Consider the following 27,190-nt stretch of genomic DNA (forward strand, 5'->3'; position numbering starts at 1 on the left):
AAAATGGGGACAGGATCTTGCAATGATAGTGGCATGTCCATTTAGCTAAGTCTTAAGCCACAAATTCTAGCACATCTTATATTATAAGATGTGCTAGAATTTGTGGCTTTTAGTTGCTTCTTAACCATTCCAAGCACTGACATTTTGCCACTCAATGAAGACCAAACCTTTCAAAAACATCGTGTAGTTCATATTTTTTTCACAATTCACATTACCATGTCAAATTCATAATATTTATGGATTTTGACCTCTGCTTCAGTGTCATAATCAAGTCCTATTTTTGTTCTAAATTAGCACAGATCAAGGTCTAGCTTTGTCCTGATTTAGTCCTTGGTTAGTTCTGGTTCTGGTTCAGTCCTGCTTTTGTCCTGCTTTAAGCCAAGTTCAGTCTTGCATTATATTCCTGCTATAGACCTGTTTTAATCCTGCTTTAGTCCTGGTTCAGTCTTGGTTTAGTCCTAGTTCAGTCCTGGTTTAGCCCTGGTTCAGTCCTGGTTTAGTCCTGGTTTAATCCTGTTTCAGTTCTGGTTTAGTCCTACTTGAGTCCTGCTTTAGTCTTAGTTCAGTCCTAGTTCAGTCCTGGTTGAGTCCAGATTTGGTGATGGTTCAGTCCTGGTTTAATCCTGGTTTAGTCCTGTTTAGTCCTGTTTAGTCCCGGTTTAGTCCTGGTTTAGTCCCGTTTTAGTCCTGCTGGAGCCCTGCTTTAGTCCTGCATTAGTCCTGGCTTTGTCCTGGTTTAGTCCTGCCTGAGTCCTCCTTTAGTCCTGCTTTAGTCCTTGTTAAGTCGTGGTTTACTCCTGCAATAGTCCTGCGATAGACCTGTTTAAGTCCTGTTTTAGACATACTTTAGTCCTGGATTAGTCCTGGTTCAGTCCAAGTTTAGTCCTACTTTAGTAATGGTTTAGACCTGCTATAGTCCTAGTTTAGTCATGCTTTAGTCATCGTTTAATCCGAGTCGTCAGAGGGGAAAAGATACTTCTGGATCTCGTCCTCTGCTGTAGTGTCCTCCACTTGAGACACTGGAGCTTTCTGAACCACAAGGACAAACTTTGGCATAGGCCTTTTCTTAAACTGAAACAAAACATGTACATCTTTATATTATCATTATTTCACAAATAAACACAGATGTTTACTTTTGGTTTTAGTGAAATGCTGTGTGGGACTTACGACTTTCTTTGGCTCAGACATGGACCGCTCCAGGTACCTCCTCATCCTCTCCTTTTGCTTTTCCTGTTGCTCCCTCAACTTCTCCTCACGCTGCCTGTAACAAAACTCCAGATTCAGTCCTGGTTCAGTCCTGGTTCAGTCCTGGTTCAGTCCTGGTTCAGTCCTGGTTCAGTCTTGGTTCAGTCTTGGTTCAGTCTTGGTTCAGTCTTGGTTCAGTCCTGGTTTAGTCCTGGTTTAGTTCTGGTTTAGTCCTGGTTTAGTCCTGGTTTAGTTCAGTCCTGGTTTAATCCTGGTTCATTCCTGGTTTAGTACCTGGTTTAGTCCTGGTTCAGTCCTGGTTCTGCCTGGTTCAGTCCTGGTTTAAACCTGGTTTAGTCATGGTTCAGTCATGGTTTAGTCCTGGTTCAGGCCTGGTTCAGTCCTGGTTCAGTCCTGGTTAAGCACCTGGCTCTCTTCTCACTCTCCTTCACCCTTCTCATCAGATCCAGACTCTCCTCTGGTATGGACTCAATGTTCTGCAGAAGTTCGCTGAGGGTGCTCTCGATCTGGGTGAGTTTTTCTAAGGTGCTGTTGCTGGAGATGCAATTGTCCACACAGCCCTGATGGACCTGGGACACTTTGTCTCCCAGAGCGTCCAACAACACATCCTGAAGGAAAAGACAAAACAACATACTGCATGAGAAATCTCATAGCTTAAAAGTCCTATATTGCACAAAATTGACTCTTGTGAGCTTTAAGCCATGTTATGATGTATAACCTCATCAAAAACATACATGGAGTTGTGTTTTGTTTCATTCACACATGTCTGAGTAATCCCGCATTATTAGTCTACATCTCAAAAGCTCAAAATGTTCCGTTCCACTTTGTGATGTCATGAAGCAGTAGTTAAGTCAAGTTAGCAGATTTTATCTTTAGCAGAGATTCCATATTCCATAGTGAAGGTGAAGGTGTATGGACTTTAACCCTACAGCGTCAGATGCTGTCATCGCTGATAGAGGTACTGTTGCGGATTCTCCAGTACCGTAACTCCGCAACCAGTTATGCTATCATGTAAATTCAAACGACATCTCAATGAGGAGGCATGGGGCTCATTATGGTAATCTGCCTTCGTTGTCCCTTGAAGGTAACGAATGAGAGCGCGGGTGCTGCGGGGATTTTCCCAGTCACTTATTTGATGCGTAAAAGAAAAAATACTGATGGATGTGTAAAATAGAGGTAGTTGTGTGAAAAAATGCAGTAAATTCTGATACTTCCTTTAACATGATTTCTGGCTAAAAAAAGAATAAAAGTCTACATGAGCTATCCTGGTCTACGGTGTGCTCAGTCCTTAAAGGGTTAAATACACATTGGAGCGCTTCCTGTGTTACCACGTGACATCACAAGGTGGAACTGTGTTTTCTGTTTGAGAGAAAAGCTCTGCCTAAATATGCAGGGTTTGTGTGTTAAAAAAATGAAACAAAACACTACTCCAGGTACATTTTTGATGAGGAATTGACATTATAACAGATCAGAAAATAGCATAATATGGGCCATTTAAACTGAGCTTGAGGACAGGTCAGAATTTTATGACAGAATTTGCTGTTTAACTGTCAGATTATAGATTTGTTGACCTGGTTAATGGTTAATATTTCTGTAATGACTGGGCCTATTCACATGAAACAAACACTGGCACAAAGTTCAGCATCTTCCCTGTCCACACAAATAAACAAAAGTGAAATGAAAGTGGTGCCATTATTAAACCCCAAAGATGTGACTATTGTCATTTGAAAGGACTTTAAACCATAAGATCAATGTTGATCAAAGTTTCTGGAGCCAGTCCCAAACAAATAATGAAGGTTGATTTATGGATCATGAGTTTAGTTGAATCATGCTTGGTCTTGCATGTTATGTTCATAGACTGAATGAATATGTATATGTATATGACTGTATATATGGTTGTGTTACATGTCTGTGATACCTGGTCTTGTGTGTTGAGGGACACATGCAGTTGGACTTTCTGTCTGAGTTTGTTTCCTCTGGACTTTTCCATCTCAATCCTCTGCTTCATGTTGTCAATCTGATGAGAGAGGAGCTGCTCCTCTTCCTCACTGTAGTATGATGTGATCAAATGAAAAAAGTGAAAACATGCATTTAATTATCTGGCTTTACAACCTCTTTAAAGAAAGGGGTCTGGGAATGCAAGGATGACATCTAAAACATGCATGGATGATATCAAAAACCTCTTCTGATGAGGGAACAATGTTATAACATGGTAGAAAGAGCAATGATTTTAGTCAAGGTGTATGGAGTTTAAAAACACTGCAGAGCACAGAGCAGTATTACATCACACGGTGGAACAGAGTGTTTTCTATTTGAGAGAACAACTCTCTCAACCCTCAACTAAATATGCAGGGTCTGTATGTAAAAACACTACTCCAGTTATGTTTTTGATGAGGAACCAACATTACAGTGGGGCAAAACAGTATTTATTCGATTGTGCAAGTTCTCCCACTTAAAAAGATGAGAGGTATACTTTGTTATATACCCCTTGTTGGCAGTGATAGAGGTCAAATGTTTATCTGTAAGTCTCCACAAGGTTTTCAAACACTGTTGCTGGTAGTTAGGCTCATTACTCCATGCAGATCTCCTCTAGAGCAGTGATGTTTTGGGGCTGTCACTGGGCAACATGGACTTTCAACTCCCTCCAAAGATTTTCTAAGGGGTTGAGATCTGGAGACTGGCAAGGCCACTCTAGGACCTTGAAATGCTTCTAAAGAAGTCACTCCTTCGTTGCCCATGCAGTGTGTTTGGAATCATTGTCATGCTAAAAGACCCAGCCACATTTCATCTTCAATGCCATTGCATGGAAGGAGGTTTTCACTCAAAATCTCATGATACATGGTCCCATTTATTCTTTCCTTTACATGGATCAATCGTCCTGGTCCCTTTGCTGAAAAACAAATCATAATGCTTCCACCCCCATGCTTCACAGTGTTTTTTGGATGCAGCTCAGCCTTCTTTCTCCTCCAAACACGACTATTTTGGTTTCAACTGACCGTATGACATTCTCTCAATCCTCCTCGCTAGCAAACTTCAGACGGGCCTGGACATGTACTGGTTTAAGCAGGGGCACATGTCTGGCACTGCAGGATTTGAGTCCCTGGCGGTGTAGTGCGTTACTGATGGTAGTCTTTGTTACTTTGGTCCCAGCTCTCTGCAGGTTATTCACTAGGCCCCCCCGTGTGTTTCTGGGATTTTTGATCACCCTTCTTGGGATAATTTTAACCCCACGGGGGCCTGGAGCCCCAGATCGAGGGAAATTATCGGTGGTCTTGTATGTCTTCCATTTTCTAATAATTGCTCCCACAGTTGATTTTGTCACACCAAACTGCTTGCCTATTGCAGATTCAGTCTTCCCAGCCTGGTGCATGTCTACGTTTTTGTTTCTGGTGTCCTTTGACAGAATTTTGGTCTTGGCCATAGTTGAGTTTGGAGTCTGACTGTTTGAGGTGTCTTTTATACTGATAACAAGTTCAAACAGGTGCTATTAATACAGGTAACAAGTGGAGGACAGAGGGGACTCTTAAAGAAGTTACAGATCTGTGAGAGCCAGAAATCTTGCTTGTTTGTAGGTGACCAAATACTTATTTTACCGAGGAATTTACCAATTAAATCATAAAAAATCCTACAATGTGATTTCCTGCATTCTTTCCCCCCATTTTGTCTCTCATAGCTGAGGTGTGTCTATGATGTAAATTACAGGCCTCTCTCATCTTTTTAAGTGGGAGAACTTGCATAATTGGTGGCTGACTAAATACGTTTTTACCCCACTGTATATGTAGGTGGATGGGAGGGCATCTGACTCTTTTGTCATCTCCAGAAGTACCCAGAATGTTCTTCTCAGACCCTCAGCAGCTGCAGGACCTTTTGACTGAGCTGCGTAAGGCAGTTTAAACCATCAATTAACATAAGAACAACATATGCTATCATTTATTTTTATTTGTCAAATCATAACAATTGTATAATTTAGACTAACCTTTGCCTTGGTTATCATTATAGTTGCAACTTAAAGTGCCTATAACAGGTTTACCAAAACACTTTTCACGCTATAGAATTCCATAACTGTTTCCGAGCCCAGTATTGTACACTGGGCCAAATCTCCTCTAATGTACACAGAGATTATTATTTGACAAATATAAAAATAAGAAAGCACCTTTATTTGCTGAAATAATGTTCAAAGTATCAGAAAAATGTGATGTCATCATCTGATCAATATGGAACTCTCTAAAACAGAACTCTGTAATTTTCAACATATTTTCCAACTTTTCTTCACAGATAGCTTCTTGATTAGTAGAAATCTATCATTTGTATTTACAACAGGTATTAGCCCACCAAGTCAAAATGAGAGAATTATCAAAACCTGTCATCTGCACTTTAACAGTTGAATTAACTGTTAATTAACTTATCTGTTGCTGTGCTGCCCATGTCCAATCAGGAACTAAAAAAAAAACTTCACCAAAATAAAAATTAAAAACTAGGCAAGTTTTTTTTTTTTGTGTGTGTGTTTTTTTTTAAACTAAGTTTTAAATATAATTAACTATGTTTTCGTGAAATCTCATATACACTAAAACAGTTCTCTCACATGTGTTGTTAGGTGGAGGTTTGATTTTGGTTTAGTCCTAGTTCAGTTCTAGTTCAGTCCTGGTTGAGTCCTGGTCTAGTTCTGCTCTAGACCTGGTCTAGTCCTGATCTAGTCCTGGCTCAGTCCTAGTCTAGTCCTAGTCTAGTCCTGGTTCAGTCCTGGTTCAGTCCTGGTTCAGTCCTGGTTCAGTCCTAGTCTAGTCCTGGTCTAGTCCTGGCTCAGTCCTAGTCTAGTCCTGGTTCAGTCCTGGTTCAGTCCTAGTTCAGCCCTGGTTCAGTCTCACATGTGTTGTTTGGTGGAGGTGATGGTCGCTCGTAGCTCCTCCAGAGTCTCCTCAACTCGAGCCGAGTTCTGGATCAAGGACAGGTTCTGTTCAGTCAGCTCAGTCAAAAGGTCCTGTAGCTGCTGAGGGTCTGAGAAGAACAGCTCTGGGTCCTCCTGGAGATGACAAAAGAGTCAGATGCTCTCCCATCCACCTACATATACAGTGGGACAAAAAAATACTTAGTCATCCACCAATTGTGCAAGTTGTCCCACTTAAAAAGATGAGAGAGGCCTATAATTTTCAGCATAGGTTCACTTCACCTATGAGAGACAGAATGTGGGGAAAGAATACAGGAAATCACATTGTAGGATTTTTAATAAATTAATTGGTAAATTCCTCAGTGAAATAAGTATTTGGTCACCTACAAACAAGCAAGATTTCTGGCTCTCACAGACCTATAACTTCTCCTCAGAGGCTCCTCTGTCCTCCACTTGTTACCTGTATTAATGGCAACTGTTTGAACTTGTTATCAGTATAAAAGACACCTGTCCAACCTCAAACAGTCAGACTCCAAACTCAACTATGGCCAAGACCAAAGAGCTGTCAAAGGACACCAGAAACAAAATTGTAGACCTGCACCAGAGTGAGAAGACTGAATCTGCAATAGGTAAGCAGCTTGGTATGACAAAGTCAACTATGAGAGCAATTATTAGAAAATGGAAGACGTACAAGATCACTGATAATCTCCCTCGATCTGGGGCTTCACATGAGATCTCACCCCATGGGGTCAAAATTATCACAAGAATGGTGAGCAAAAATCCCAGAAACACACGGGGGCACCTAGTGAATAACCTGCAGAGAGCAGAAAGGGACCAAAGTAACAAAGGCTACCATCAATAACACACTACGCCGCCAGGGACTCAAATCCTGCAGTGGCAGACATGTCCCCCTGCTTAAACCAGTACATGTCCAGGCCCGTCTGAAGTTTGCTAGAGAGCGTTTGAATGATCCAGAAGAGGACTGGGGGAATGTCATATGGTCAGATGAAACCAAAATACAACCTTTTGGTAAAAAATGTGTTTTGTCTGGAGCTGGGTGGAGATTCTGATTCTTCCCCACACACACCTGCAACTCATCATCAATCAAGCTGCACCTGTGAGAACAAAAGGACTGTTATGATCTCAGTCTGTCCTGCCTTTCTGCACTATTTTCCCCCATCCCTTCTGTATCTGAGCCTGGAGCTGGGCGGAGATTTGGGGTTCTCCCGTGTACACCTGCACCTAATCAGCAATCAAGCCGCACCTGGACAAAGGGAGCCAGGACCTGACACTCAGCGCCAGATTGTCTGCGTATTTCATGTTTTTGCTCTTTGTGACTTATTCTAAGTTGGATATTTTTGCTCCTCGTCAGATCCTGCTCCCTGGACCCGCTCAGCTCCTCTGTCTCCAACCATGCTCTCCACGACCGGTACAAATCTCACCTCTTCTGACCCAGCTCACCTCTACCGGTACTGCTCACCTCGTCTCAGACCCCGCTGCTCACGCTCTATCGTTGGAACATGGCAAACACCCCGCTCAGAACTCCCTGATTGATCTACCTTCATTTGCACATTTAAAACAGTTAATAAACATTGTTAAACCTTTCCCCGAGCTCTTTGGTCCCTCCTGTCAGTCGTTACGACAAGGATGGAGGATCCGGCACTCAGCGCCAGATCGTCCGTGTAGAACAGAGGATACTGTTCTGCTTGGGTCTGTCTAGTTTTGCATTTATGATCTCAGTACTCAGCTCATTATTTCTCATTGTTCACCAGATCCCGCTCCTTGGAACCACTCTGCACCTCTGCCTCCAACCCAGCTCTCGACAACCAATACGAACACCTCAGCCTCTGATCCAGCTTGCCTCGATCGATACAAACAACCCAGCCTCCGACCCTGCGAACCAAGACCTGCTCCAAGACAAATGCATACGACACCACTCTCAACCGTCAGCTCTGTCTACCTTCATTCACATTTCTGTGTCTTGTTCTAACTTTTACCCGAGTCTGAATCTTTGGTCCCCCCCGCCAGTCATTATGACAGGTTTTAAGTGAAAACCTCCTTCCATCAGCAAGGGCATTGAAACGTGGCTGTGTCTTTCAGCATGACAATGATCCCAAACACACTGCCCGGACAACGAAAGAGTGGCTTCGCAAGAAGCATTTCAAGGTCCTGGAGTGGCCTAGCCAGTCTTCGGATCTCAACCCCATAGATCTTTGGAGGGAGCTAAAAGTTCATGCTGCCCAGTGACAACCCCAAAACATCTCTGCATGGAGGAATGAGCCAAACTACCTGCAACAGTGTGTGAAAATCTTGTGGAGACTTACAGAAATCTTTTGACCTCTGTCATTGCCAACAAAAGGTATATAGGAAAGTATTGAGATGAACTTTTGTTATTGACCAAATACTTATTCCATCCATCCATTCTCTACCGCTTTATCCGGGGCTGGGTGGAGGAAGCAGCAGTTTCAGCAGGGAGGCCCAGACGTCCCCCTCCACACAGACTTCCTCCAGCTCTTCCGGGAGAATCCCGAGGCGTTCCCAGGCCAGCCCAGCGACATAGTCCCTCCAGCATGTCCTGGGTCTTCCCCGGGCCCTCCTTCCGGTGGGACGGGCACCTCCCTAGGGAGGCGTCCAGGAGGCATCTGGAATAGATGCCCAAGCCACCTCAAGTGGCTCCTCTCGATGTGGAGGAGCAGCGGCTCTACTCCGAGCTCCTCCCGTGTTACTGAGCTCCTCACCCTATCTCTAAGGGAGCGCCCAGCCACCCCAAACATATTTCGGCCGCTTGTATCCGCGATCTTGTCCTTTCGGTCATTACCCAAAGCTCATGACCATAGGTGAGGGTAGGCACGTAGATTATTTTCCACCATTATTTGCAAAGAAATTCTTTTTTTAAAAATGTGATTTTTCAGTTGTTTTTTTGTTTTTTTTTTGTCTCTCATAGTTTAAGTGTACCTACGATGAAAATTTAAGGCCTCTCATCTTTTTAAGTGGAAGAACTTGCACAATTGGTGGTTGACTAAATATTTTTTTGCCCCACTGTATCCCTTCATTGTTGGACTGAGATGGGGGTGGGCCAAATGTCTCTAGTTAATCTACAGACATTGTGGTGTGGTTGGATAAATATAGCAGGAGACTGGACTTTGTCACTAATAGAAAGAATCAGGGAAAACATTTGTACAACATTTGACTTTTGGAGAATACCAGAGAATGAGACACAATCCGTCAAAGTCAAGTCAAAAGTCAAGATGTCGTCGTCACAGCCATTTCTTTATTTTTTTAGATTGAATATCAATAGGCAAATATAACGTTCAAGGTGATTTTTTTCTCATTTGTAGCTACTTCATAACTTTAACAAAATATTCCTTGTGAAAACGTAATAACAGAGACAGAGGTAACAATATCATTTTGACATTCATAGTCTATAAACCAGAGAACGCTGATTAGTTGTACATAAAGTGGGATATTGCAGTTTAACAATTTTGGCCAGTGGCTACACCACTTTAATAACATTAGAGGGCGCTGTTTCCCTTCTATGCCGTGCCAGGTATTTTCTAGCAGTGCAGCGCTACATCAAACTAGTATCTTCATTTACTAACATGAAGGTAAATGACACGTGCCACCAGGGGGTGCAGACCTATGTAATGTACCGGAACTCATGAAGATTTTGTGCACATCTCAGGACCCTCTTCTATCCTTTCTGGAGAGTCTGTTGCTTCATTGTTCACATTCAGTCTCTTGGTCTTTGACGCTTACAATAGAAACGAACATTCTTACATTATTCTTAATGCAGTAATAATTTCTAATGATAATAATGTCTTCTTATTGTCTAGCAATAACTGCACATTCCTTTATTTCATGTAACTCCCCTTCTTTTTAATCCTCAAACACACGGCCTGTACAGATCTTTATTCAGATTTAACAGTTTCATGTCACACTGTTGTAGATGAGGTAAACCAGTATGAACATTTGAACGTGTATTGCGCAGCGGACTCCATTTTCTTCTCTTTTTTGCGTAGTTGCAGTGCATGATGGAATATAGCAGTGCGTGAAGTGTGCATGGATGCACGCTTCGGTTACGTCCGATCTCCATGGAAACGGTGGAAAGGGCAGGGCAGGTTTGTCGGGCGCATTCAGTAGGATGCATTGAATTGGGACAGCCCTTGTCGCGCTGGAAATTTCGTAACTGCCCTTCGACGCACACTTCGAATGGTGATTCTAAGGCCATTTTGGCGAATTGGGACACAGCCTTACTGATTGTATGGGGTGGACAGGTGTCTTTATGCAGCTAACGACCTCAAACAGGTGCTTCTAATTTAGGATAATAAGTGGAGTGGAGGTGGACTTTTTAAAGGTGGACTAACACCTAACACAAGGTCAGAATCCTAGCTGATAGACAGGTGTTCAAATACTTATTTGCAGCATACATACATATATATAAATTATTTTAAAAATCATACATGTGATTTCCAGATTTTTTTTTTAGATTATGGCTCTCACAGTTATGACGGAGTATAAGGGTCACTTAAATAAATAAAAAATTATGCGGGCGCTGCGAGAAAAAAAAGTCGTAATATTACGAGAAAAAAAGTCGTAATATTATGAGAATAATGTCGTATTTTTATGAGAATATAGGCTGCTGTGCGTGAATAAGTGACTAGTGCGTTATGAAGAATTTGGAGCATTTTGTTCAGATATAGCAATTTCTTCTAAATCTGTATGGTTCCTCCGACTAAACAAATTCAAATGCTTGCAGTGTCCCTTCAAAGTACTTATACTAATGATAGTGTGGTGATGGTGAGCTAAAAGACACAGTATTTCATCCTGCGTAACCCCAGTTGAAAGTTTATCTGAACAAAATGCTCCAAATTCTCTATAACACACAACGCACTGGTCACTCATTCACGCACAGCAGCCTATATTCTCATAAAAATACGACTTTATTCTCGTAATATTACGACTTTTTTCTCGTAGCACCCGCATAATTTTTTTAAATTAAGTGACCCTTATACTCCGTCGTACACAGTGGACATGTACCTAAGATGAAAATTTCAGACCCTCCATGATTTATAAGTGGGAGAACGTGCAAAATCACAGGGTGTTCAAATATTTATTTGCCTCACTGTATATAGAAAAGGAGATATTAAATATTAAAACCAAAAAAGTAAACATACCTCATATTGGGAGATGTCACACTCAAGTCTTGTGTTATCTGGCCTGAAATTCAAAAGGGTAAATTAAATGAACCAATATTCAGATTAGCACTCTGAAAGCCTAAAACATGCACACCCAACCCTATAGGTACTCAGGATCCTGACTCAGATCTAGTCTCGTATCAGAGGGGTCAGATGAGGAGGACTTACTCTGTGTCCCTTTGAGTTGAAGATTTTCGCATAGACGATTTGTCTTCAGTTTTTTTTTCGATCAAATCTGTAAAAATATTGGTGTCAATAGCAAAAGTGATTAGGAGTAAATTAATATAAACCAAAAATGCAGTTTAATTTGGCATTGATCACATAAGTATCTGTATTTCACATTTTACATGTTAAAATAGCGCAAACTATAATAAGAAAACAAAAGTGAACGCAACCATGATGTGTGGGTACTTTAGATTGGTGGGATGGTACCTGTGGTAAATATTTATCATTGTTTTGTAGCCGTCAAAAAAATACAGGATGTAAGAAAAGTAAAAAAGCGCAAGACGTAGCCGTGAGTTCTAAAACAAAATCCCTCTACTTATGTCATCAACTTCATTCAAAATGCAGGGACAATTTACACACAAAATAAAAGTGCTGATGTTTGGGCTCTTGTTTGCATATGGTTGCTAGGTATCAGTTCTGAAATTACGTAAAAAAAATAAAAAAAATTCTAAAATTAAAAACTTCATCCAAGTAAACATTACCATGATTTGGGGGAAATTTGGGCACTCACATAATTATGAGCCTAAAGGTGTGTAGACTTTAATAGCACATAGGACCACTTTGGGATCACTGCCTGATGATGTCAAAAGGTGTAACAGCTGTGTAAAGGGAGACAGACATACTGAAACATGTGTGAATGAAACAAAACTCAACTCTAGGGATGTTTCTGAGGAGGACGCTACGTTATTATTCCATTTGAGGACTTCAGGGAACGGCCTACTGCTGGTGCCCAGAATCAGGACTAAACATGGGGAATCAGCATGTCAGTTTTATGCAGCTAAAACCTGAAACAATCTTCCTGAAGACGTGAGAGAGGCTTCTACTTTGATAAAGTTTGAATCCAGATTCAAAACGGTTCTGTTTAGCTGTGCACATTACTGAAAGGTTTTTATTCAGCACTCTTCTCTTTGAATGTTAATTTTATGATGCTTATTTATGTTTGATTTGTTTGTATTGTGATTTTAATGTCTTGCTTATTCTGTAAAGCATTTTACTTTGTGTATGAATTGTGCTATACAAATAAACTTGCCTTGCCTTACCATTATGACAGAGAAGAAAAAATGTTTTGATGTGTGAGTACGCACCAGTTTTGTTTCTGGCCTTGGCGAGTTGTTTCTCCTGCCATTCCACTGGAGACAGTTTGAACAGAAGGTCTTTGTAATGTTTATAGCCCATCAGGGTCTCCTCTATCTTCTCCACATCACTAAAGATAAAAAGTCGTACTCTTAGAAAAGGCAGCAGGAGTAGTACAGTAGTAGTAATGGCAGTAGTAATTGTAGCGGTATTTGTAGTAGTAGAACTTTTAGTAGTGGCGCTAGGAGTAGGCATAGTAGTTGTTGTTGTAGTAGTATTAGCACCAGTAGAAGTAGCAGTAGTAGTAGTAGTTGTAGAAGTAGTAGTAGTAAGTGTAGCACCTTTCTATAGTTGCAATCTCAGCCATCAGTTTCTTGGTCTCAACACTTTTCTGGTGCTTGGATCGAGCTTCATGTTCAAAGCTGATGAAATACATTTAAAAATATGTGGTTTTGTTAATAAGAAAGATAGAGAGGGTAGAGGAGCAGATGAGAGGGTCAGATGGAACAGAGGATGCAGAAGAGGAGGTCAGAGGAGAAGAGGAAAGAGTCAGATGGACCAGAGGATATAGTGGAGAGGGTCAGAGGAGCAGAAGATGCAGAGGAGAGTTTCACAGGAACAGAGGATGCAGACAAGAGAGTGAGAGGAGTAGAGAAGAGGGTCAGAGGAGCAGAGGATAGAGAGGAGAGAGTCAGATGGAGTGGAAAAGCAGAGGAGAGGGTCAGAGAATTAGAGGATGCAGAGGAGAGGCTGAGATGGCACAGAAGATGGTCAGATGAATCACTTTCTCAGTATATTTATTTTACTTATTTTTTTTATTGTCTCTTACAAAGTTCTCGCCTCCACAGACTTCTTCTCGTGTTCCTTCAGACATTCTTCAAACAACCTGTTGTCCTTCTCGATCTGAGTCTCCAGAGCCTTCAGAACTTTTTCCTCTTCAGCAATGATCCGGTCCATTTTATCCATCTCTGCTCTCTTTGTCAGAATGGATAACTGTAGGTGTAAGAGGACATGAGAATAAACTGCATTTTTTTATGTGAAGGTAGTACAGTAGTAGCACAGTAGTAGTAGCAGTAGCAGCAGCAGTAGTAGTAGTAGTAGCAGCAGTAGCAGTAGGAGTAGCAGTAGCAGTAGTAGTAGCAATAATAGTAGTAGTAGTAGTAATAGTAGTAGCAGCAGTAGTAGTAGTAGCAGTAGTAGCAGTAGTAGTAGTAGCAGTAGTAGTAGTAGCAGTAGTGGTGGTCTGACCTGGAGCACGGCCTTCTGTCTCTCCAGAACCATGAAGTCCTGCCTGCTGTCTTTACTCATGTTTTCTGCACAAATATAAGAAATAGTCAACAACAATATAGGACCAGGACTAAACCAAGACTAAACCATGACTAAACCAGGATTAAACCAGGACTGGACCAGGACTGGACCAGGACTGGACCAGGACTGGACCAGGACTGAGCTAGGACTAAACCAAGACTTAACCAAGACTTAACCAGGACTTAACCAGGACTTAACCAGAGGTGAACCAGGACTATACCAGGACTAAACCAGGACTGAACCAGGTATGAACCAAGACTGAACCAGGACTATACCAGGACTAAACTAGGACTAAAGCAAGACTGAACCAAACTTATCCACAGGTCTAAAGCAGGTCTGAACTGGGACTAATTTATTATCAAACCAACTTCAAAATCTTAATATGCAAGCCCAAGATCAACAAGGCTTTTTCACACTAGGGTTGGGCAAAATGGCAAAAAAATTAAATCTCCATTTGATTTTATTATCATAGCTGGGTCCGCTTGTCTTTCAACTTGTTTTGATAATAATTCTTGATTTCACAATTTTGCAATTTTTCAAAATCTCGACTATTATAAAACAGCATTAATTAAATTTCACACTGTTTAATTTTATGGTGTTAAAACTTTTTGAAGCCAAAAACCTTAAACACTGTCGTTGTATTAAATGAACCTAAACTTACCTCTCTTCATCATGGCTTTCTTGAGCTCTTTTCTGGCGGTGGTTTGTTTGGGCTGAGTCGGTTTAGTTTTTATCTTCAGTCTTTGATTCTTTGGCTCTCCTCTTTCCTCTCTCTTCTCTTTCTTTTCTTTCTTCCCCTCTCTCTCCTCTTCCTCCGGCCAATCAGAGAGAAGTAGCAGAGCTTCTTCTCTCTGATTGGCTGAAACTTGTGTGGTGTGGACTGATTTTTCACGGATCGACAAAGACAGAAAACTTTGTCTCTCCTGAGCAAAACAATAACAAATTACACAGAACAAAATACAAGTGATTTTAGACATAATTAAATCAATGGTCTCTTCTCCTCTCTCTCATGTCACCTGTCTGGTGTCTCTGATCTCAACTGTCACCTATCTCTTGTCTCTCACCTGTCTCTTGTGTCCCCTCTCACTTATGCTCTGCAGAAATACACTGTTTGTCCCTGGTCCTCTGAATGGACTTGCCCCAGAGGAGGTCAGGGACTTCAAGGCTGTAGAAAAATAGCATTTAGTTATCGGTGCACTGTAACTTTCCTTGCGGAGGGTCTGTCACCTGCTTGTCTCCATGGAGATGTTACTGCTTTCCCTTGTATGTTCCAAATTATGGTAAAAAAATACCCAGAAAGAGTTTTGTTTTTGTTTTTTTTACTGTGGGCAGACTCACCTCTCCACAGATCTGACCTCCATCTTGGCCCAATCGTACTCTCTGCTTGTCTCCATAGTGTAATGCCGTACTGTGGAAAATTACATGCAAAGCCATAATGTCTCTGTGGAGACAAGCAGATGATGGACCCTCCACCAGAAAAGCTACATAGTAAACCTTTATCTTAAAACATTCTGTTAAGATAAAAGCTCAAGTCAATAAAAACTTTGGAATATTCCAAACATACAGTGTTCATGAGACAAGGTGACAGGCGCTCCACTAGACCCATTACACCGTCAATACTGATATTGTTTAGTCATTTGACATTTATAGCTTTATGTACCTGCCCAAATGACTAACTGTTACGTGTATGATAACAGAAAGAATCAACAACAAAGTTAATAGTAAATTAGGAGCAGTGTTTCTGGTCCCTCTGGATATTATTCTGAGGTAGGGTACTCACCAGACTTGGATAGAGACATGACGGACTTTTGTCTTCCTTCTACGATGATGAATCAATGAATAAATTAATGATGATTTCAATTAAAATATCACATTGAATTAGCTAGATAATGTATAATGCTAAAACAGAATTATTACAGGGCAAAAACTGCTTCTACACTATTTTATACTACACTTCTACTGCTTCTAAACTGCTTCTACACTACTTTATAAAACGGGACGGAACCAGGACTAAACCAGGACTAAAACAAGACTATCTCAGGACTATACCAATAACTTACTCAATCAGGACTTAACCAAGACTAAACCAGAACTAGCTTTTTAATGCTAAGGTTAGGTTATTCATCATTTGAAATTAAAAACCGTTGGCAAACATGTGCACGACGCTCAAAGTGCGTCATGACAAAAGAAGCCAGATAAGCTAATGTTAGCATCATCACCAAACCAGGTCAACGTTTGTAGAAATGTTTGTAGCTCATTTTTGTAAAAAAAAATACTGCGGAAAAATATAGTTAATATTCAAACTCACCTGATACCAGAGTTGTTTAACTTTATTACGCTAATTTTCTGCACTGTTGGCGGAAAAATTAAAAGTTCCGGAGCTAATACTGTATATGTGTACCGTTTCTATGGTAACACTTTAGTGCGTGTCATGTCTGTGCATGTCCACTACACGGCGGCAAATCTTCACTCAAATCGTTTTTTGAATCATTATGAGAACAAATATTTTTTACAGATGAACATGACAGATCATGACAATGGAGAAAATCCCAGTGCAGGGGGTAAGAAAAGTGTACAGGTAACAAAAATCAAGATAAACTTATTTAGAAGAAGAAATTATGGTAATAACAGGAGCGATATAATGTAGAAAACAACACACAGGGTATTTACATCATTGTGGCGATACTTATAGATTTATTTAGATTGTTCAAAATGCAAAAGCTTTAAATCATTCCTATTTAACACAATACAAAGTCAAATTTCTTCCTCCAAAGTCTGCATTTGCTCCAAACCACATGCTTTTACTGAGGGAGGATAGTCTGCATACCTCTCCATTAAAAATACCCGGACTGATCACTACCACTCTAATAAAAAGTGAATTTGAGTACACAGTAAATTCACAGAAATGTTTGTATAACCTCTGTTCTGTTTCCTGGTGTATTTGTATGTTTTAAAAGTGTTTTTTTTTTTTTTTACTGTTCTGTGAGTAAAACTGTACGTCATCCTACTCGCTCTGATCCTCTCCTCTCAGGTCCTCACACACCCACGATTACACTATCATGTAAATATAGATACTGTACAGCTCTGAAGAAACCAGAACTAAACCAAGTGTAAACCAGAACTAAACCAGGTCTAAACCAGGACTAAACCAGGACTAATACAGGACTAAACCAGAACTAAACTAGGTCTAAACCGGGACTAAACTAGAACTGAACCACATCTAAACCAGGAGTAAACCACAACTAAACCAAGTCTAAACCAGACCTAAACCAGGTCGAAACCAGGACTAAACCAGGACTAAACCAGGACTAAACCAGGACTAAACCAGGACTGAACCGGGACTAAACCAGAACTAAACCAGAACTACATTTGGCCTGAACCAGGCTTGAACCAGGGCTGTACCAGGACTGTACTAGGACTGAACCAGGACTAAACAAGGGATAAACCAGGAATAAACCAGGACTAAACGAGAACAAAACCAGGTCTAAACCAGGACTAAAGCAGAACTGAGCCAGGACTAAACTAGAACTGAACTAGAACACATCTAAACCAAGAGTAAATCACAACTAAAACCAGGTGTAGCACCCTCAAGGACAGGGTTTACTCTTCCTTTTTACAACCCGTGAGAACTATCATGAATAACAAATACAATAAATATTAAAATGAAATTTGAATCTAATTAGGGTCGGGCGGAACTTTAGATTGTTTGTTCCATGGGTTTCACCACTAGATGGTGTAAATGAAAAAATATAAAGAACAAACATTAAATGAAATACATAAATGTGACAGACTGTTACACTCCCACGAAAGTCCTTGTGATTTATAGAAAAAAATATTGCTTTTAAACTTCAGACATTCCAGGTTTCCCAGTTTTGTTTGATCCATTTCCTTGAGTGCTTCTGCAAACTAATTTCTTGCACCAACAAATTTTGTACTGTAAGGTATTTTTTAACAATGTAATACTACCCCAGATGCCTGTAGCCCTACTCACCAAAGACCCCCACCCTGAGAGGGTCATAAAGCAATCTGCGAGCACTGGGGCCAAGAAGATAACACCTATGACCAGGGCCACTTCTTATCTGTAGCCCTGTTCACCAAGGACTGAGTGACCCCCACCCTGAGAGGGTCATAAAACAATGAGATTGATTGACTTAAAAACACACATTGTGGGAATTTGCCAAAAGGTTTTTAATGTGTAACCACATGTTGCCGAGAAGAAGATCCGCACAAACATCTCAGGACTCTCTTCCTATCCTTTCCTGAGAGTCTGGTGCTTCATTGTTAACTTTACCTGTGATGAACTCATTAAACCCTTCTGACTTATATTTCAGTCTCTTAGTCCTCTTTGACGCTTGTATCAGAAACGAACATTTCTTACAACTTTGGTGACCCTGACGTGATGGTGTGAAGCGATCTAGAGGACCTTTGGGCATATCGAGGTGGAGTCTGGTGACTGTGTCGGTGACAACCATTGCGCCCCAAAATAAGGTAAGAAGGCAGAAAACCTTTTTAATAAAATTTCTGCATAGTTCAGTTTATTCTTTATTAGGGTTGTCACTGTCACATGAATCTGTAATTCTCTGTCTCACAAATTTAGAATATAATTGGGCGGGCTATCTAGTCCAGTTTGTTCTTTCACATGTAAAGTTGCATGAAGCACATTTACTAACACATAGGGACAGATCAATGAGCCGGTATTAGAAATCCTGGTCCGGGACCAGGTGGCGCTAGGCCCGGTTAAGAGACTGCCAGCAGACCAGGTTCTATTGGACAGCCAGGGCTGGGCCCTGAAGGCATCTAGTTAAATTCTTAATCAAATTACCTCTTGGAATAGAATCTGACGAGAGTCTATTGAACGTAGTCACTGCTAAGAAACGTACTTTCCCTTATAACCAAGACGGCTGGGACCGTGTTAGGGGAAAATCCTGGTCCGGGACCAGGTGACATTAGGCCCGGTCGATTGACAATAGACTAGGTTCTATTGTTGGCCAGAGTTGGACTCTGAGGGTGTGAAGAACACCCTATGACTAAGACACGGTTGGACCGTGTGGGGCTTGGAGCCCTGGGTCCGGGACCCACTCAGCTGAGCACTATTGAATAAACCGGTAGGGACAGAACTTCTTCTTCTTTTTGGGTCACTGTGGGTGGCTTGGGTCTCTGACTCCTCATTTTTAGCCTTTATCACATGGAGTATTGGCTGGAGTAGAGACTGCGTAGGCTGCATTTGGGGGTGGAGAAAATAAAGGCAAAAAGCCCGGGGTGTAGGAGTGTCGGGTCTTTAAAACTAAAAGCACACATCCTGCTAGAACCCCCACCCCGCACAGACGCTTCGGCCTCTGCGTAGAAGTGGACAAGGGTAGGTCTAGAGGGATCTCTGTGGTGAAAAGTTTGGATCCATACATTAGGCTTATGTAAACAGGTTTTATTAACATTTTCATTCCCAATAGACCAAATTACAGGTGTGTAAAACAGACTTAGTGACAAACGGACTGACTGACTGTGGTGGAAAAGCAGTTGCGGGTTTACTCAATTAGGATTTTGGCTATTTGCTCTCAAGTAAATTCTTAGTGAATAGTTCCTTTAGGGTGAGTCTTATCTCTCCTGCTTATCATACACCCTTTCTCAGCTATACACCCCCTCCTTTCTTTCAACCCTACCCCCACTATCTCCCATCAGCATTTGCCTGTGTCCCTCTCACCTAAAAATCAAATTGAGAACCTTTTCCACCACTAGACAATGGATGATAGAGGACAAAGTTTACTCTTGCTACGACGAAAGAAGCGTGTACTAATGCCTTAGATATACTCTTGTTTGGGACAGAGGATAGAAGAAGGTGAACGAAAAGTTTGGTATGTTGGTAAAGGACTTGCAGATGAGAGGTTTGATAGGACAGGAGACGTCTCCAAATCCTAGAAAAGAACAATTACTGAATATTCAAATGGTTGTCCATGCTGCTTGTGATTTCACTGAAGCTGAATGGGAGTGAAATGGCAAAAAATGTATAGGGGAGTTTAAAAAGAGAGTGGATATAGCCAGAAAAAATAAAGTTCTTTGCAATGCATACCTCCCCCACTTAATGAGGGGGGCAGTTTTTAACATAACATACACCACAGTGACGCCACAAATACAATTGGTGCAATCTGAAACTGAAAGGGAAACGACCTTAGATAAGAAGGGGGAAGATGCATATCTCCCTCCTCCTTATACTGACCTTTCACCTTATAGTGAGGCCTATAAATTACTAACTCAAGCTACTAATTCACAAACTTGGGCTGTTACACCCCCAACACTGATAAAAACTAATGAATCCAAGTCAACACCACAATGTCCATTGGTATTAGTTAAAGCAGGATTAGTAGACATAGTAGAAGAACCTACAACAATTGAAGCTATTAAAGTAGTAAACACAATGCTTGATGATAATACGGAAGCAATCAGTGATGACAATGCAGGAGGAGCAACATCTATGACAGGGCAACTGATTGACCCAGATGATGTTAAAACACTGAAATTTGTTCATGTGAAGGACATTAGCACTAAAGGCTCAATAACTCCTACACCCACTGAATCAATAATAAAAACAATACAATTTGGAAGTGATGATAAGCATTCTCAAAGTTCTACACTAGAAGAGGTTTCTAGTAAAATAAAAACAAAAATAGATAAACCATTGTATGAGACTTCGTTTACAACTGATATTAAACCTAAATCTACAAGGCCAAAAGGTTTACATATTAGTGATCTACCAAACACAGGTTATGATAGAGTTCCAACTGACCTTTTGACCCCTCCTACATGGGTCAGGCATGAGAGATCACCATACTCTCAGAATCCTACACTCTCTGAACAGTTTACTCATCAGAAGTATGCATATAAAAAGAAAGAGCAGTATGTTTTAAACTCATCTGACAGTAATGATTTATTTGAGCATTCACATAAACTTTAGAATATTTTTTGTTTAATTAGACCATCCTGAAATTTAAGTAAAAAATTCAAACCATGTCTTTATAATTATTGAAAATTCCTCACTTTAACTTTTGGATATTGTAAATATAGATACAGATTTCTTATGCAAACTGTTTACACATTTTTTGAGGTGAAAATGAACAACTTGCATTTTGCAAATTTGCAATTTTGCAAGTTGGAATAGACTTTGAATAGATTTTAGTTTTGACTGAAGTGGATTTGAGGTGGGTCTTTAGCCTGTTGTGTCTGGGTGGGCATGGTCCGAGTGCAGTGGCTCTCTGGGTGCATCTCTCCAGCTCTGAACTGAAAGGTCACATGACGTGGACTGGCTCTGCTCTGCTGTTGTCTAAAGACTGTCTAAACATGGCTGCTGCGTCACTGAGAAACATGAACTGAACTAAAACCAAAGAAAGTCCTGCTGGCTCTGAAACTCGTCTGTGGACTGGGCTCCTCCACTACTGGTCACATGACAAATGAATGAACTGAATCAAAAGCTTCAAGTGCTCTGCTGCTCTTCTAAAGGCCCCATAAAACTGTCTCTGCTGCTGCGTTTGGGCTGTGTTTGCCTGGGCACTCATGACTGGAGCCTGTTCTCGGATCCACACAGTCAAATATTTTGTTTTTAACCCAATTACAAAATTTAGAAGTGTATTCATTTGTTTGAAACAGTTTTGCTCCATTCCTGAAAATAATAATTTACTAATATAACATTATTTAGGCTATTTCTTTTCATTGTACATCAGAGCTGTTGCACTGGGACTTCTACATAATGCATATGCAACATATTTGAAACGATATTCAGAATGGCCACAGTTAACAAAATTAGAAACAAAAGTTTGGAAACAGTATACTTATACACGTGCACCACAAGGTTTTGTGCACTCTCCGGGGTATTTTAATCAGGCTTTGAAAAGAGACCTTACTGACCTTTTGCTTCCAAGTGGTACAGAACTGTACCACTTATACAATATGTAGATGACATCCTCATAGCTTCCCTAATGAACAGGACATTCTCACCGCAACCCACTCCACTCTTTTACGATTGGCTGAGAGGGGGTATAAAGTTAGTAAATCAAAATTACAATTTGGAAGACGAAGGGTTGTATTTCTTGGGAGATCAATTTCAGGCTCATCTTCCTCAGTTTCAAACCAACATCGATCTACAATACTCCACCACCCTAAACCTAAATCAGTAAAAGACATGTTATCATTTTTAGGTTTAACAGGCTTCAGTAAGAACTATTTACCTGAATATGTCAGTCAGTACATTAGGTGAAGTCCACTGGTGTCTTCGGACGGTTGCCGGGGTTGACGGTTGCCGTACTTTAATTTAGCAAAATTATTCTCATTTATTCTACTCATGAATGTGTATGCTTTTGTTATTATCCTTAGTATTATACTTGCTTAAATGGTTTAGGATGTAATATTATGTTTTTAATTTCTTCCATTATTATTACTTGTTGTAAATATTACTTTTTATTTTTCATAGTTGGGTTCACACCATGTAGCATGGTGTGAAAAGGGGGAATTGTAAGGTATTTTTTAACTGTAAGAGTCCCTCATATTTATGTGTTCAATGTAATGTTTGTCTTAAATTTCGCATTTACTCCATCTAGTGGAGAAACCCACGGAACAAACAATTTAAATAAAGTTCTGCCCGACCCTAATTAGATGCGCACTCAGCCATCAGCATTTTGCCACAGCCACGTTTCAAGATCTCAGAATAAGAAGAAAAGAGCCCAAGTATCAATTAGCCCCTCGTGGATGTCGGTTCACGAGGTTTGTGTACTTTTATTTTTTGTGTGATTTAAGTTTTATGTAATGTGTATGTATTGTTTGAAATTAATTTATATTTATGTATTGTTTCTTTTTCGTGATAGTTCTCACGGGTTCTTAAAGAGAAGAATAAACCCTGTTTTCTCTACCTCGTGCTCATGATAAATCCTTGAGGGTGCTACAGTGAGAACTCTTCTGCTCCGCATGGGTAGACGAGACGGTGCCAGCGCCAGCAACTGGAGGGACGACAGCGCCTCCATAAGCCATAGCCAAACGCATGTAAAGACGCAACAATGCGGGAAATCCAGGTTCTCCCAAATGAATGTTGCATCAAGGACTTTCATTAAGATTATTTCATAAGCAAATAAGACAAGTTGAAAAGAGACTGCAATAAGATATTTTTGTTTCTGTTTTGATCAAAAGGACTGAGATCATTTTATTTTCCTTCTGTTCAAGTTGAAGTGTTTTTATACAATAGTAACATTTATTTTGTGTTAAGTAACCTGGATATTGTTCATAGTCAATGATTCCTGGTAACAGTAATGAGATGATGTAAGATTACTGGTTTATTCAAGACATGTAATGGTTGCTCATAGCATACAGTGAATTAAGTTCATTATTTAAGTTATAGTAGAAGGATAATATGATATTTTACCATGCCTTTAAGTTAAAGTTGTATTAGTAACCAACCCAACATTTAACTGTTTCCTTACTACAAAATACTTAATAATCTAAATCACTCCCTTGAATGCTTAAACTCAAACCCAAACTAAACAATGGCAGAATTTCATGTTTTGTCCGAAGTTGGTGAAGATGGTGATGCAACACTTAAGTCAAATGAGCAACCACCAGAAGCTGAATGCACTGGAGATGATATCCCCACTACCTCACAAGATGCACAAAGGAGCCAAAGAGTCCGTACGCTAACGGAAAAAGGGCAAGAGCTGCACGATGAGCAGGTAAAGAAGGCCGCACATCGCTTCAGCACGTTTTATGAGAAGTGGAAGGCTATAACTAAAGAGGCTAAGAAAGCTATGGACTGACAATGCTCAAAAGATCTTCTCCATGAACATGTCACCAAGATAACAAGTGCTGCAAACAATGTCTGCTATGCATATGATGATTTAAGACGCATTGACTCTCCTGACAATGATACAAGACGCAGGATGGACACGTGTGATGCAGTAACAAGAACTATCATTGAAGCTCCTGAAAGGTCCCAAAAGGCAAAAAGTGTAGAAGGTCAAGGGGATGAAGAAGTATGGAAAGACGCAGAATCACTGTTTAAGTCTGCCGCCCCAGTAAAGATGAGTGTTAGGTCTCACCACAGTAGTTCTTCTTTTGCAAAGACACTTTCTAGGCATTCAAGCAGGAATTCTATTAAAAGACAAGAGGCAGCAGCTGAAGTCACTGCAAATGAAGCTGCCTTGGAAGTTCTGCTCGAACAAGAAAATCAATTAAAGGAAATTGAAATACAAGAAGCAGAAATTGCACAGGAGCAAAGAGAGCTGGAAGCAAGGCATAGAGAAGTAAACCGGCTAGAGATGATTAAAAGACTTAAAGCTGCTAAGGCAAGACAACAAGTATATGAGCAGAGTGAATGTTCAGATGAAGAAATATATGGTCTGCTTCACCAGCACACCTCTGACAAGGAAAATGAGGTCAAGTCTGAAACCAAAGGCTCACCCCTCAGAATGCCTTTTGCACCTCAAAATATGACTCTCACTCAAGTCAACACAACAGAGCTAGTAAGAACCTTTGCAGAGTCTCTCAATGCAAGTCGTCTCCCAGTCCCTGAGCCGATTATATTCAGTGGCAACCCACTCAGATACAATGACTGGAAGATTTCCTTTCAGACTCTCATTGACAGAAAGGGCATACCAGCTGAAGAGAAGACGTACTACTTGCGAAAGTATGTGGGTGGACCTGCCAGGAGAGCCATAGAAAGCTACTTTCTTCTTGGCACAGAATCAGCCTACTATGCAGCATGGACAGTTCTTGAAGAGAGGTATGGCAATCCATTCATCATTGCTAAAGCATTCAGAGACAAACTCGATGCATGGCCAAGGATAAATTCCAAAGGCAATATGGAACTTCAAGAATATGCTGACTTTCTTCACAGTTGTATGGCAGCCATGCCACAGATCAAAGGCCTTGAAGTACTCAATGACTGCAATGAAAATCAAAAAATGCTCACGAAACTTCCTGACTGGCTCACATCAAGGTGGAACAGAAAAGTTACGGAAGTGCAAGAAGAGAGCCACACATTTCCAAGTTTCAGCCACTTTGTTGAATTCATCTCATGCGAAGCCAAAATCGCATGTAACCCCATAACATCTCTCTATGCTTTGAAACCAAGTGAAGGTGAAAGGACAAGGGTGCCAAGAAACAGAAGTCATGGAGCAAAGGTTATGACAATAAACTCCAATGAAAAGGCTGTCAATGGAAGCTGTGTCTACTGTGAGAAAGCAGGCCACAGTCTACAAAGGTGTTTTAAGTTTATGAATGAGAACATTGGAGAAAGACTAAAGTTTGTACAAGAGAAGAAGTTATGCTTTGGCTGCTTGAAGTCAGGCCATCGCTCTAAAGATTGTGAAAACAGAGAAACCTGTGGCACATGCACGAAAAAACACCCAACAAGTCTTCATGACACTCGCACTAAAGAAGAAAGAACTCAGACAAAAAACAATCAAGCAAAGAGCGGTGACAAGACAAAGCAAAGGAAACCAGATTCAATCTCACCAGACACAAATGTCACACAACCAACAAGTGAAGCAACTTCAAATAGAGTAATGCAGAACGTCAAGGATACTCACACGTCCTCTATCATTCCAGTGTGGGTTTCAGCTGAAAGCGAGCCAGAGCGCGAAGTTCTAGTGTATGCACTCCTTGATACACAGAGTGACACGACCTTCATCTTACAAGAAACAGCAAGAGACCACCACCACCAATCATCACGCACACACAACTTGGGTGAAGTGTCTTGCCTAAGGACACAATGACAGAACTAAGGACACAATGACAGAAATTGGTCCGGGTGGAACTTGATCCTCCAACCTTTGGGTTGCGGGACCAAAGCTCTAACCACTGAGCCACTGTTGCAGAATGACCGTCTCACTGTACAATCATGTACAGCGTGTTCTCAGTTTCCAGTGTGTGTTTGTTTACATTTTGAAGTGTGTGTGTGTTTGTTGATTGTTTGCAGTGTGTGGTTTGTAAATATATATTTATTTTGACCCATAGCACTTGTTTTGACTGTATTTTATATACAAAAATACATTTTATATTGTGTTTTGATATGATATATAAATGTACAGTAATAGAGCAGCTGAGTGTGCAGATACAGATTCCAGTTTTTCCAAACACTCTCTAAATGTCTTCATTCAGATAGGTTTGGAGAGGCCTGGACTTACGCATGATAAAATGATTGTAAAACTCTCATTTTTTATAGGTATTGACCTCAAATTTGAAATGTAAGTGGTCAACAATCTTGTCAGTTGAGGTATGGTGTATTTTTGTCCCCAGCTCCCTACTGCAGCTTTCTACACCTTCATTTTCACAAAAGTTTTTTGGCGAGGATGAGAAAATAAAATTTTTAATGTGTGTTCCAAAGTGTATAAATGCTCAGCAGACAAACTTACAGTGATTCTGACACCCGTGGGTAAAACTATAGGGTGTTACTTTTACAAAGACCCCAAACTTGTGCAGTTACTACTGAGGGTTCAATAATGGTGATTATTTTAATTTGGAGAGGTCAGAACAAAGGCAATTTCACCAAAATGACCCGGAATGCTAAGGGGTTAAAAAAAAGTAAAAGTTAGCAAACCCAATAAACTGTTGTAACTGTTGCCTGTTGTCGGGTGTAGGACATTCAGTTACTGCCTTAATCTTCTCCGGGTCGGCTTTCACCTGTCTGCACCCCACAGTGAACCCCAGAAAACTGATCTTATCCACATGGAACTCACATTTCTCCACCTTCATGTAGAGTTTGTTCTCTAGTAGTCTCTGGAGTATCTGATGTACGTGGTGCTGGTGTTCCTGTGGGGACTTAGAAAAAAATCTGAATATCGTCCAAATACACAAACACAAAATGATTGAGAAAGTCCCATAGCACATCATTGATGAGAAGCTGGTGCATTGGTTAATCCAAAAGGCATTACCAAGTATTCAAAGTGTCCCAGAGGAGTTTTGAAGGCATTCTTCCATTCGTCCCCTTCCCTTATGCGCACCAGGTGATATGCGTTTCTAAGGGTTTAAGCTCATCTGAACAAGCTGGACTGGACTCACAACACAGATGCACTGTACAGGAAGGGCCAGAGCAGGCTCTATCTCCTGAGGAGACTCAGGTCTTTTGGAGTGACTATGACTCTGTGGTGGCATCCTGTACGGTGTGGTCTGTTGGAACAGCAGCATCACAGAGAGGGAGAGGAAGAAGCTGGACAAGGTCATCAAGAAGTCCAGCTCTGTCCTGGGCTGTCCTCTGGACTCAGTGCAGGAGGTGGGGGACAGGAGGGTCCTGGCTAAGGTCTTTTCTGTGCTGGGCCATGAGTCTCAC

The 27,190-nt window shown here is 40.8% G+C and overlaps 1 protein-coding gene across 1 annotated transcript; it reads right to left on the reverse strand.

The window, feature by feature from the left end:
- Nucleotides 1–865: 865 nt before the first annotated feature.
- cfap100 (cilia and flagella associated protein 100) lies at nt 866–18,365 on the reverse strand. Its single transcript, XM_055224671.1, has 14 exons — nt 18,272–18,365; nt 15,249–15,301; nt 14,555–14,627; nt 13,834–13,898; nt 13,415–13,578; nt 12,927–13,007; nt 12,597–12,715; nt 11,455–11,521; nt 7,179–7,206; nt 6,072–6,238; nt 3,125–3,254; nt 1,612–1,814; nt 1,168–1,261; nt 866–1,071 (listed from the first exon to the last, which is right to left on the reverse strand). The coding sequence occupies exons 1-14, from the start codon at nt 18,363–18,365 to the stop codon at nt 946–948; spliced, it is 1,464 nt and encodes a 487-aa protein (XP_055080646.1). The 3' UTR covers nt 866–945.
- Between the last annotated feature and the right edge of the window lie 8,825 nt (nt 18,366–27,190).

The sequence above is a fragment of the Periophthalmus magnuspinnatus genome, chromosome 10, assembly GCF_009829125.3.
Source record: "Periophthalmus magnuspinnatus isolate fPerMag1 chromosome 10, fPerMag1.2.pri, whole genome shotgun sequence".
NCBI lineage: Eukaryota > Metazoa > Chordata > Actinopteri > Gobiiformes > Gobiidae > Periophthalmus > Periophthalmus magnuspinnatus.

Bases quoted from the DNA above. Each gene is read 5' to 3' on its own strand.
- cfap100 (XM_055224671.1), bottom strand. From the start codon at position 18,365: ATGGTTGTCACCGACACAGTCACCAGACTCCACCTCGATATGCCCAAA. The intron at 13,579-13,833 runs GTCAGACCACCA...TTACACCTACAG, and splicing joins GACAGAAGGCCGTGCTCCAG to TTATCCATTCTGACAAAGAG. The intron at 11,522-12,596 runs GTGCGTACTCAC...ATATTTTTACAG, and splicing joins CAAGGCCAGAAACAAAACTG to ATTTGATCGAAAAAAAAACT.